General features: G+C 58.8%; 1 protein-coding gene and 1 long non-coding RNA gene across 2 annotated transcripts; both read right to left on the reverse strand.

The window, feature by feature from the left end:
- Positions 1–541: 541 nt before the first annotated feature.
- On the reverse strand, positions 542–2,689 carry LOC103351302 (USP6 N-terminal-like protein). Its single transcript, XM_070058230.1, has 4 exons — positions 2,514–2,689; positions 2,062–2,127; positions 1,445–1,544; positions 542–1,071 (listed from the first exon to the last, which is right to left on the reverse strand). Exons 1-4 carry the CDS (start codon positions 2,634–2,636, stop codon positions 869–871), a joined length of 492 nt encoding a protein of 163 aa, XP_069914331.1. The 5' UTR covers positions 2,637–2,689; the 3' UTR covers positions 542–868.
- Positions 2,690–5,473: 2,784 nt separating this feature from the next.
- Positions 5,474–6,619, reverse strand: LOC138845431 (uncharacterized). Its single transcript, XR_011382679.1, has 3 exons — positions 6,561–6,619; positions 6,049–6,123; positions 5,474–5,605 (listed from the first exon to the last, which is right to left on the reverse strand). It is a non-coding gene; the product is annotated as an uncharacterized lncRNA (long non-coding RNA).
- Between the last annotated feature and the right edge of the window lie 5,757 nt (positions 6,620–12,376).

Here is a 12,376-nt window from a genome sequence, read left to right on the forward strand (position 1 = left end):
CACTGCCAGCCTCTAGAGCTGGGACAAACCCATCTCTGCTCTGCATGGGGACCCAGGCGCCCAGGTCCTTGATGGCGGCAGGAGCAGGGACGAGCACGGGGACCCCTCCCCACCAGAGCCCAGAGGCCAGCGCTGCTCCTGGTCCCGCTGACTCTGTTGGCCCGAGGCTAGGACTGCAGAGCCCACACTCAGCTGCACTTGGGTTCTGCCACGGGGGCCCCCAGCACCTGCCTCTGCACCCACCCTGCTCACAGGAGTGGACCCAGCCCCCATAACTGGGCTCAGGGCACCAGGGCCTTCCAGGGGTCCTCAGATGGCTGAAGGGGATCCAGTGCCGGCTGGCTTTGGCCTTCACTGTGCAGGGTCTCCCACAGCCCCACCTCCCTCTAGCCCTGCCCACATGCAGGTGGGAGCCCCGCCCACCCCTGTCCTAGGAGGGTCCTGTGTGCAGACAGCTGTGGTCATCGTGCCAGGAGCCTGCGTGGGGTCAGTCTGCGAGAGGCCCCCTGGGCAGGCAGGGCTGCTTCTCATCTTGCTGGAGTGGGGGTCCAGCTGTGCTCCGGGCTCCTGGGGACACTGAGTCAGGGCACCTGCTCCAGACCTGGGCAGGGTAGCTCAAGGTGGGGCCTCGAATCCACTCCAGAGTGGAGGTCAGCTGAGGAGCCAGAGCCACAGAGCCCTAGGACAGCTCCACATCCCGGCCCCAGAGTCATTGGGGGAGAGCAGTCCCCCACAGGAGGAATCAGGGCAGCTGCCTGACACCCCACCAGGCCATGCTGTCAGAGCTTCTGAAAGCAGAACTGCTGAGCCCGGGGAGGACAAGGAGGACAAGGAAGAGGGGAGGCCCTGGGCGGGGCTGCCACTCCCACTACTGACTCCCCCAAGGGAGCATGGGACAGGGCCGTGTGCTGGACTCACCTTCAGGAGGCAGGAGGCACTGGAGCTTCCCCAGCTCACGCATGGAGGCCCGCAGCTGCCTGATGACCGCATCCTCGCTCAGTGACCAGGCCTGCTTCAGGGTCACCTGCAGGAACTCCCGGATGTGGTCCCAGGGCATCTTCAGCAGGCGCTCTAGACATGGGGGTGGGAGTCAGGCTGGGAGGTGCCCTAGGGATGGTGCAGCCACCATGGCTGCTCCAAGCCCTGTCCCAGCACCAGACATGGGCTGCAGACACCCTTGGACACCCTTGGGTGTCAAGCCAAGCACTGGAGGGACTGCTCAGGGGCCAATTTCCTGGGCGATGACCCTGGCCACTTCTCCTTGTGGTCTGTGGGGGCCTGGGATTGGGGGTGCAACAGGGGATTCTCAGTGCCCTCCTGAAGGGAACCCAGGACCCCAAACCCCCTCATCCCTCCCTCAAGCCCTGCTCATGAGGGACAGGCAGGGGGACCCCCAGCTCCTCCGTCCCCAGCACCTGGGCCTCTGTGGGCCCTGAGGACTCACTGTGATGGATCTTGAGGGCCGTGTATGCCATGGTGGTGAGCACATGCTCGCCCTCAAGGATATAGATGTCACACATCCTCAGAGCCAGGGGGAACGGCACCTGGGGGACAGAGGCATTGGAGGACTCCACCCATCTGGGCCTCAGCAGGGCCCACAGGGGGTGGGTGTGCAGTGTCACACCCCCACCCACTCAGGGAACCAGACCCTGAGAGGATGACCATGTCCTGTCCTGGACCCTGGGGGTCTGCACACTTTGGAAGCCACACTGGAGATGCCAGACACCCCAGGGATCTGGGGGAGGGGTCAGCCCTTGGGCTGTGCTGACACCAGCCTCTGCCACTGGGGGTCTATGGGTCTCCTGCCTCACATGGTAGGGCTCTGGCCTTTGCCAGGCTCTCAGGATGGGTCCTGGTGGGACCTGTCCCCTCCTTGCTGGCTCTGAGGCTCAGCCTCAGCTTGGACCACCCTCAGCAGGGTGGGACCTGCCTGGTCTGCACAGCAGACTCCCTCCTGTGTCTGCTGGGGCTGGGGGAACTCAGAGTCACAGGCCACCAGGACAGGAGAGCCAGGCACTGGGCCAGGAGCTTCCCTGGGCAAGGGGTCCCCGGGGCACTTACCCCATCCAGGAAGCACTGGATGTACCAGTGGGTGGTGGAGTCCTCCAGGCACACACCCTCCTTCTCCTAAGAAGAGGCAGAGGCAGAGGGGGCTCAGGGCCCAGGGTCCAGGCCTGACTCGCTCTAATCTGAGCCCTGTGGCAGAGCCCCTGGGTGCAGGAAGCCCAGCAGCAGGTGCATCCCCTCTCCCAGCCATGCAGGTTCCTGAAGGGACACAGGTCCCTCGGTCCACTCTGCCCTGGGGACAGCGTCTCCCTGCAATCGACGCAAACTCTGGGGGACCAAGTGCTGGAAAACACACCAACACACAATCTGCTGCGGACCCCAGTAACCAAGGAAAGCCTTGGTGAGGACGTGGCCTGCCCTGGCCCAGGAGGGAGTCAGGACCCCTCTCTGACCTCCCCGCCTTGAGCACAGGGCCCCCAAGAGGAGAAAGGAGATGCTTTCCTTACCAGGTGTTTCTCCAGGGAGGGGAGCACGCGATGCACGATCTCTCCCAGATGTTGCTGGAATCGCTCCAGTTTTGGGGTGTTTGGTTTGTAGAAACGTGAGTAGTGTTGGCCACACCCCCACATTAGAGCCTCCTCCTAGGAAGGCTGGAGAGCCCAAGGCCGGGGTGGTGTGTTTCTGAGCACTGAGGGTCAGGGGAGGCTCGACCAGGGGCAGGTGGGAACGAAAGTGCCCAGGGCAGAGGACCTGCTTGGGAGGTGGGTGCAGGTGGGTGACTGTGTGCAGCCCAGGCCAGGCTGCCCCTGGAGCCCACTGGGGTGAGTGCTGTCAAACTGGGTGCCTCCTGACCATTCTGACACTCAGGAGTGAGGAGGGGGTGACCCTACAGGGGATGCTGCCTTCTGCAAGTTCCCTGGGTGTGGCTCTGTGCTTGAGAGTCTGCATAGAGAAGTGTGAGGCAGAAGAGCCAGAAGTGACCTGAGTCACTGGACAAGGACAGGACCCCTGTTCTGAAGGTTCCCACACCCAGGATGGCCATGGCCAAGCTGCAGGGCCTTTGGATGGTGGTAAAAGAAGGGGGCTGGCTCAGTCTGGGAGACCTCTGCCAGCCCTGGCTTCTAGGGAGACCACCCTCCCCTCCTCCAGGGACATTGTCCTGCACAGTCAGGAGCCAGTGAGGGCCATGCATGGACTTGCATGCACTGGGCCCCACACGCCATCCACCTACCGTGCATCGCGTGCTTGCTGTTTTCCATGAGCTGGACCAGGGCCCAGAAAGAGTCCTCCTCGGGCATATACATGAGCAGGAGCGCCACCACATGGCTCAGGCCCTGGCTGTAGCCCACATCCTGCAAGATCCCAGAATACCTTTAGGAGACCTCCCCTGGCAAGAATGATATCCTGGGATGGCCCACCTCTCAGGGAGACCAGGGTCACCCACTGAAGGGTCTAGGAAGATTGGGGAGGGAGCCCATGTGCCTGAATCCTGCCATTTGGTGTCAGCAGCCCAAGAATTGGAGCCCATGGAAGTTCTCAAAGTTCCTGGAGGGAATCCTGCAGGGCCTGGGCTTAGGCAGCACAGGGGGGAGACCTGAAGTATGGGCACCTGTTACCCCCAAGATGTCAGGATGGGCCAGGTTGCTGTGGGAAACCAGACCCATGCCCATGGAAGCTTCTGGACCCCTGAGCTCTGCGGGTAACCTGGTGGCCCTTTCTCACATGAGGAAGACGTAAGCCAGGAAGTGCTACCAGGACCAGAACAGGAGGTGTGCCTCTGTCATGGGCGCAGGCCTGGGCTTCCTGAGTGCCAGGCCCCCTGGGAACCAGGGCACCAGGCAGGGCTGGCCAGTGGCAGGTCAGGGGATGGGGATGTCCAGGCCTTTCTGGGTCACCCCTGGAGCCCTGCACCTGCTCCACTCATGGGAAAGGTCTGGGTGGGTGGTTTGGCAGTGGCGCTGTATGGAGTGGGATTCAGGCCCATGGGTCCAACCACATGTCTGGTGGGTGTAATGGCATCACTGGGACCCAGAATCAACTTTGATGAGCAAAGTCATACACCTGATCTGTCCTGCCTTCGCCCCCCGCCCCACTGTGTGGAATGCTAGTCCTGGGAGGGGCGTCCCAACACGGCCAAGCTCCTGGGGTCTGGAGACCAGCCCAGGAGAAGGCTGCCTTTCTCCTCCCAGAACTTAGGGTTGGGTCCAAGGAGGCCCAGAGCCTGGCCTCTACCCCTCTGTCTCAGAGCTGTGGATGAGAGAGGCCCCCTCAACCCAGGCTAGGATCTCAGTGACCAGGGGCACCCTGCATGGACAGCTCTGGATATGACCTTGGAACGTTATCGCAGAATACTCACAGGGTTGTACATCGAGTATGCGAGGAGCACCTCGAATAAGGAGCGTTGTCTGGAAGAGAGAGGACAGAGGCTGTGCGTCCTGTGCTGCCGAGGCTCTCAGTGTGGCTCTGCCTAACAGAGCCTGACAGCCACACGCAGGGCCCGTGACACTCTGCTCATGAGCAGTGACGTCGTCAGGGCACCTGCGTGTGGTCCACCACGTGGGTGAGCTCTGCCTGCAGGGACATGCACATCCCCAGGGTGCAGTCACGTGCAGTTTCGTTTCCCCAGGTGGGTGTTCGTAGCACGGGTGAGCGTCCCACTGTGGGAGGTGCAGTCCCGTGGGTCTAAGCCGTGGAGAGTCAGCCTCCCATGCACGTTCATTCTGGTAGAGAGCAGCTCCTGTGGCCTATGTGTTCCCCATGAGCCCCTGTGGCCAAACTCCCCACCTCCCCCAGCCCGTGGCCACCACTGCCCTGTTGTGTGTCCCGGAGTTTGGCCTCTTGCAGACGTCCTGTGAGTGGATCACAGCACGTGTAGCCTTTGAGGGACGCGTCCTCTCTTAGCAGAATGCACCTGAGATGCATCCAGGTGAGCCCAGGGCCGAGCCTCGTCCTGCCTCTCACTGAATCCCGTTCTAGGATTCAGCTGGGTCACGGGTTGCTTATCTGTGTCCCCACTGAGCATCGTGCAGGCTACTCCCGCGTCCAGTGACTGTGACCACAACCCTGAATCTTGGGTGAGGGTTTTCTTGCACTCAGCTGGTCTAGTGGTTGTGTAAATGTGAGTGTGTACTTGGGCTTCGTGTGGAAGGTGTGTGTCTCTCATTGTGAGAAATGGCCCTGGGTGCTGCGGGGGGCCTGGGCCACTGTGCTCTGTTCCTGCAATGAACCAGAGTGGTGCTCACCTCTCATTCTCCCCAGCACCCTGCATCCTCGGTGGTCTAAGTTCCCCCATTCTCACAGCTGTGCGCTGGTGTCCCAGCTGGGTCTGGGGAGACGTGGAGGAGGCACTGACTAGAATCTAGGGAGAGAAGCAGGCAGGGTGGGGAGGAGGCTCCTGAGGCCTCAGTCAGGGATGGTGCTCCACGGAGACTCAGGCTCCTGACCAGGCCCGAGCAGGCCAGGGCCCCTTGGGCTGAGTACAGAGCTGTACCGCGTATTTGCCCGGATTCTGGGCCTTCTTCTTGTCCACCTCCAGCATCACAGCCCACACCTTCCCGTGCACCTGGGCAGGGATGCCCTTGTAGATTCTCCGCTGAAACTACAGGAGAGAGGAGGCTCTGGTGAGTGGTGAACGTGGCCACTCGGGGAGGGAGCGCAGGGTGAGACAGCAGGAGGGAGAAGCCAGGGACTCCGTGTGTATTGGCAGAGGGAGGATCTGCCCAGATGGGGCCTTATGACCCACAGTGACTGGGGGCCAAGGGCTCAGGGGCACTGGCTCTACCCTGCACTGACTGCCCCTACAGGGCTCCTGGAACCACACCTGCCCTGCATCCGGGTTTGTCTTCAGCAGTGACTTCAGATTTTCTACCAGGACAGTGTCCTGCGTGTATGGGGAAGGGGAGCACATGACCTGTGTCCCTGGGGGCTGGACAGTTGCCCCTGGGCATCTGAGAGGCAGGCGGTGCCTGGCACGGGAATGGGCACTGCTCAAACCCCAACTCAGCTCTCAGTGTTCCCGAGGGGCCCTCAGCTCCACGGTACCTTCTCGCTGCCATGGTATTTGCTATGATTCTTTGTCATTTTCACCCATTTCTGGATCCTGCGCACTTGTTTGCACTGGAAAACAAGACAGGATGGTGTGAGCCCAGCTTCAGGCTCTGAGAGTGGCCCTCAGATGGAGCTCAGGAGCTCTGTGTGCACTCAAAGGAAGGAACCAGAAAAGACACAGAGCATGAGCCCCAGGTCTTCTGTCTGGGGAGCGTCGGTGGCCTGGCCTCTGACCCAAGCTGCCCCTTCCTCAAGGCAGAGCCCCTGAGCTCCAGCCAGGTCACTCCCAACCATGCCAATGAATCATGGCTGCTGACATGCAGACGCCCCTGAGCTGTGGCTCAGTTCTGGGACATGTGAGTGTCTTAAGATGTCAGCAGGTGCCATGTAAGTACCGCATAGCAGGACCTTATGCGCTTCCACTAACCACTGCTGAGCCCCATGTGCCCCCTCCACCCAGCTCTGCTTCCCAGATGACTGGCCCATGGCCGAGGGCTTGTCCTTACCTTTGCCCCCGGGGTGCTGTCTTGGGGCAACTTCTGCTCACTGGAAAGCAAGGGAAGCGGAGAGGTGTGGACAGGACCACAACCGGCACCTCTACCTCCCTAGTGGGCCAGGGAAGGACCAGCTTTATCCTCTCATCCCAGGGGACTCAGACGGGAAGGGAGGGGCTGGTGACCATGAGCACAGGGAGCACAGGCCCACCCCAGTGTCCCTGTCACACCTGAGCTGACCCATCTTGAGTCAGCACTGATTTATCCATCTAGAATTTTCTACCCAGATGGGAGGGCAGGGAGGCCTCCCAGGAATGCCCTGAAAAGTCCCAGTCATCACAGCTTCCTTTCTCTCCTTCTCTCATTGCCCTCCCCACAGGCAGCCATCACTTCCTGTGCTGATGTCCAGGATGGCCTCAGTTCCGGGGCAGGGGTGCGGTCTGAAGTCTCTGCACACTGGGCAGAGCCGGCACATGGTAAAGTCGGAATCAATAAGCAGCCGGGAACTCTGCCACTCCCAACAGTCTGGGGACGAGTTGTGCGGCCTCTGGCCATGAAGACACTGAGGTCGACGTACAGGCATCCCCACACCGTGAGCTCCACAGGTATCAAGGGCATGGAATGAGATAGCAGGGTCAGAAGGGTGGCTGGGCTCTCAGCAAGGGCCTCCAACACCCAGGCCTCCTGACTGGGTGTCAGGACAGTGGGTGTGCACTGCTCACCCATTTTGGAGAGCAGGGCCCCCATGTTCTATTGGAAGAAGACCTGGCCACCTGGATACCACATGGATGCCCTGAGCCTGGCCAACCACTGAGGGACTTGGGACAGTGGCATCCAATCAGAGCTAGGCTTCTCTGTCCCTATCTACCTTCCCCTCCTTGGACACCTGTTTTTCATATCGACAGCCCTTCCTATCTGCTGAAGGTGTCCTGGAGGCCCTGGGATGCACAGAGCCATCACAGCCTCATGCCAGGGCCTGGGGATTCTGTCCCCCCTGGTGCCCATGCTGCTGGCCCTGGGCCAGGATGTCTGGGGCCCTCTCCTGAGGTCTCTGCTGGCACAGAAATGCCCAGGGGTCCTCATCATGACCTGGCCATTCTGTGCATGGTCTGCTCTGGTAGTGCCACAGTCTCAGCTGTTGGCACATTCCGCACCTGGGGCCACCATTTAGCTGCCCGTGCCCAGGACCAGCTGCTGAGGCCGAACCATCTGTGGGGCTCCAGTTTCACCTGCTGCTTTGGGACCAAGACCTCCTCCTCCATCAGGTCTTCCCTGAGCCTTCTGGTCAAGTGATGGTGACCAGCAAGCTCTGGAGTCAGGTGTTTGGGGAGGGCAATCCTATGTCTGTATGTGCACATTTCTGTGTTCTCGTGTGCATGTATATACATACCTATTTATTCATTTATTATTCCAAGAAAAACGTTTCTAATACCAGCATTCCTGGAATACATTTTTTTTTAATTTTTTTTTTTGACAGGCAGAGTGGACAGTGAGAGAGAGAGACAGAGAGAAAGGTCTTCCTTTGCCGTTGGTTCACCCTCCAATGGCTGCCGCAGCTGGCGCACTGCGGCCGGCGCACCGCGCTGATCCGATGGCAGGAGCCAGGAGCCAGGTGCTTTTCCTGGTCTCCCATGGGGTGCAGGGCCCAAGCACCTGGGCCATCCTCCACTGCACTCCCTGGCCACAGCAGAGGGCTGGCCTGGAAGAGGGGCAACCGGGACAGAATCCGGCGCCCCGACTGGGACTAGAACCTGGTGTGCCGGCGCCGCTAGGCGGAGGATTAGCCTATTGAGCCGCGGCGCCGGCCCCTGGAATACATTTTTAAAAATACAGTATGTAACTGTTTAATATACATTACAAAATCCTTAATTTTAGAAATTTGCAACTGTCTAAATAGCCAAAGAATCCCACCTTCCAGTATAAACATGAATGTTTCTTCTATTATACCAAAATTAAAATTAAGCCATATTTGAACATTGAGAAATGAGACTAAAAATACCACCATTATAAAGTCCATGTAGAAAATGTCAACAGTGACCCCAGATGCTACCTTTATGTATTAGATCTTGTTTGTGAGACACAAGATTTGTCCTATGTAAAACACGATCCATAGGTTAAATGCAGGGCTAGACTATGGAGGGCAGACCTGTGTTCAGAAGAGAATTTTGTGGGCACAGGTATTTCTGGTCCTTGTACAAGTGGGTCCATAAGTGTCTGAATAAGTAGATGACAAAGATTTCTTCTCATGTAAGTCAGAAATAATCCCACACAGCACGTTTGTAAGGAAGAAGAGAATGAATGGGTACCAAAATGTTTTCAAAGACTGAGTTAAGTTCTTTTTAAAAGTCTGTGTTAACAGTGTATGTTATGTATATAGTAGAAAATTTCAAATACACTCTAGTAGTTGGCCTTGATGAAGTGTTTTATTTATAGCTATGTCTTCCTTTGTTATTTTTTACTTTTTCTTAAAGAAAGATTTAATTATGTATTTGACATTTAGAGTTACACACAGAGAGGCGGAGAAGCAGAGAGAGAGAGAGAGGTCTTCCACCTGCTGGCCCACTCCCCAATAGGCCGCAGCAGCCGGAGGTGAGCAGATTCGAAGCCAGGAGCCAGGAGCCTCCCGGGGCCTCCTGAGTGGGTGCAGGGGCCCAAGGACTTGGGCCATCTTGTGCTGCTTTCCCAGGCCCTAGCAGAGCGCAGCATCGGACGTGGAGCAGCCGGGACTCACACAGGCACCCATATGGGAGGCTGGCCCTGCAGGCGGGGGCTTTACCCGCTACCCCAACAGCCCGGCCCTCCCCGAAGCCGGTCCCCTTGGGATCCCGCCTGGGAAAGCAGAGGAGACGGCCCCAGGACTTAGGCCTCTGACCCCACCCTGCAGTACTGGGTAAAAGCCCTGATTCTGCTTCGGCCTGGCCCAGCCCTGACCTTTGTAGCCCCCTGGGGAGGGGGGACCCAGACGGACGCCCTCTCAGAGAGAGAAAGAGGCTGGCGACCTCACACACTGCTCCTCTGCCACGCAGCTGCCATGGCCAGCGCTGGGCCAGGCAGAAGCCAGGCGGCAGGAGCTCCATCAGGATTCACGAGGGAGGGAGGCCGGGTCCCAGGGACCTGGGCCCTCAGCGGCTCCTCCCTGGGTCACAGCCTGGAGCAGCGGGACTGGACGCGGCCCTGGACATCAGATGCCTGATGCGGCAGCGCACAGATGCGTCACGTGACCCCAGGACGGCCGCCCGCGTGCAGTGCGCCTGCGCCAGGCGCTGGACCCGGAAGTGCCTCTGCACGCATGGCCGCTCTGCCCCGCGGTGCTCAGGTGGGAGTGAGCGTCTTGTCCGCTCCTGCCCAGAGCCAGCGCAGGCCCTGAGGAGCCGTCCTGGATGCTGCTGGCCGAGCCTGAGGGAGACCCAGCGCCCCGGGTCAGGCCGGGGCCAGGTAGGCTGCGGCTGAGGCGGCCGTTACCCTCAGGACTCCATGCCTGCCCTGAGGAACAGCGAGGTCCTCTCTGGGGGAGCTGGGCGCGGTGTGTGGTCAGCTGAGGAGGCCTTGCTGTCACCGGGTAGGCGGGGCCGGGGCGCTGGGCTCGCGCTGGAGGAGGCCGGGCCGGGGGTGGGGGCAGAGAGTGGGCAGGGGTGTGCGCGGGAGGGGGCCGGGCCCGGGGGTGGGGGGCAGAGAGCTGGCAGGGTTGTGTGCGTGGGAGGAGGCCTGGCTGGGGGTGGGGGCAGAGAGCGGGCAGGGGTGTGCGCGGGAGGAGGCCGGGCGGGGGTGGGGGCAGAGAGCGGGCAGTGGTGTGCGCGGGAGGAGGCCGGGGGTGGGGGCAGAGAGCGGGCAGGGGTGTGCGCGGGAGGGGGCGGGGACAGGAGGGGAGGGGGGCAGAATGAGAAGGGGACGCGGAGGTGGGGAGGGAGGGGGGAGCCGTGCGCGTGGGAGAGGGAGGAGGAGAGTGACGGGTACGGGGCAGGGCGGCGGTTGGAGAGCAAGAACCTGCCCGGCCCGGTTCCGGTTTTGGGTCTCCTGTCCCCGGCCGGAAGTAGCCTGGGCCGCGTCCGTGCAGGAGCCCGGTCGGCCTCTCTGGGCCGGCTGCTCTAGGTGTGACGTGTGTGCAGGACACGGCCCGGAGCCCGAGTGAATGCGCACGGCCTCTGGTGCGTTTACACCGCCTGCACCCGGGAGACCCGGACTCAGAGAAAGCCGGGAGCCCCTCTGCGCTCGGGTCCATCCTGCCCCCGGGCTCTGCCGCCTCAGAGGACGTCCTCGTTTTCCTTCTTTTGGAAGGTTTGTGTGAAAGGTAGAGTTATAGATGGGGCAGTGCGGGAGAGAGCTTCGATGTCTCCGTTCACCCCAAGATGGCTACACCGGCCTGGGCTGGGCCCGGCCCAAGCAGAAGCCAGGTCCTGATCCGGTCTCCAATGTGGGCTCAGAGGCCCAAGTCCTCGGGCCGCTTCCTCTGCTGTCCCAGGCTGTTAGCAGACAGCTGGATCCCAAGTGGAACAGCTTGGTGGCAGGGGTGTGGGGGGTGGGGGGTGGGTTGGTGGCTGGGCGGGCCGAGGTGGGTGCCATGGCTTAGTGGGTAAAGCCCTGGCCTGCAGTGCTGGCATCCCATCCGGGCGTCGGTTCGAGGCCCAGTTGCTCCACTTCCGATCCAGCTCTCTGCTTCAGCCTGGAAAGCAGTAGGGATGGCCCAAGTGCTTGGGCCCCTGCACCTTTGTGGGAGTCCTGGAGGAAGCTCCTGGCTCCTGGCTTCAGATCAGCGTATCTCTGGCTGTTTCTTCCCAATGTGGAGTGGACCAGCTGATGGAAGACACCTCTCCCTCGCTCCTGCTCCTCTGTCTCTGCCTCTGTCATTCTGTCTTTCAAACAGATAAATAAATATTAAAAAAAAAATTTGGAACAGGCGAGAATCCAGTTGGCGCCTCTATGGAATGACAGTTTTCCGCACAATGTTGTAACCTGCCGTGCCACAATGCAGGTCCCCGTAAATACATTTCTGCTCTCTGTTTATTTTTAGCTGAGCAGAAACAGGATATGTTTATTTAATAACTAGTAACTTTAATAATTTTATTATACATTAATTGTTATGATAATTATTATAAATTATAACTTACTGTGGGACCACTCACGTTTTTCATTTCTGTTTGTGAATTTCGGTACATCTGTATTTCAAGGAATTTGCACAGTTCATTATCTTATGAAATTTTTGGTCACAGGGTTCATACCATTCCCTTGTTATCTTGTCCATGGAGAGCGTCCTGGTGTCACCATTCCATTAACAATATTAGTAATTTGCACCTTGTTTCCTGGTTGGTCCTGACAAGACGTTCACGAATTTTGTTGCTGTTTTCAAAGACCCCAATTTTAGTTTTGTCAGTTTTCACTGCAGTTGTATATTTTTCCATTCCACGGACTTGTACATCTGAGTTTCACTATTTATTTTCTTCACCTTGCTTGACGTGTTTAAATTGCTTTTCTTCCTCTGATTTCCTAGGGTGAAAGCGTAGCTCCTTCATCTTGGTTCTTCTTTCCTAAAATATGTAGTCATTAATATAAATTGGCAGGATACATGTTCACTTGAGTTTGAAATATTTTTCATTTGAGATTTATAAACGTGTTATTTTGAGGTGTGTTGATTGTTCTCCAAGTGTTTGGGTCTTTCAGCTGCTTCTTACTGACTTCCCATGTAGTTCCTGTGTGATCTGAGATCTTACGTCGTGTGCTGCCTCTTCTTATGACTGAGGTCTGCTCTACACCCACGAACGTGGTCAGAGTGGACGTGCTGTGTGGGTCTGAGAAGAGTGTGTATTCTGTTGCTGTGGATGGAGCACCCTCTA

This window comes from Oryctolagus cuniculus, chromosome 15 (genome assembly GCF_964237555.1).
Source record: "Oryctolagus cuniculus chromosome 15, mOryCun1.1, whole genome shotgun sequence".
Classification (NCBI taxonomy): Eukaryota; Metazoa; Chordata; class Mammalia; order Lagomorpha; family Leporidae; genus Oryctolagus; species Oryctolagus cuniculus.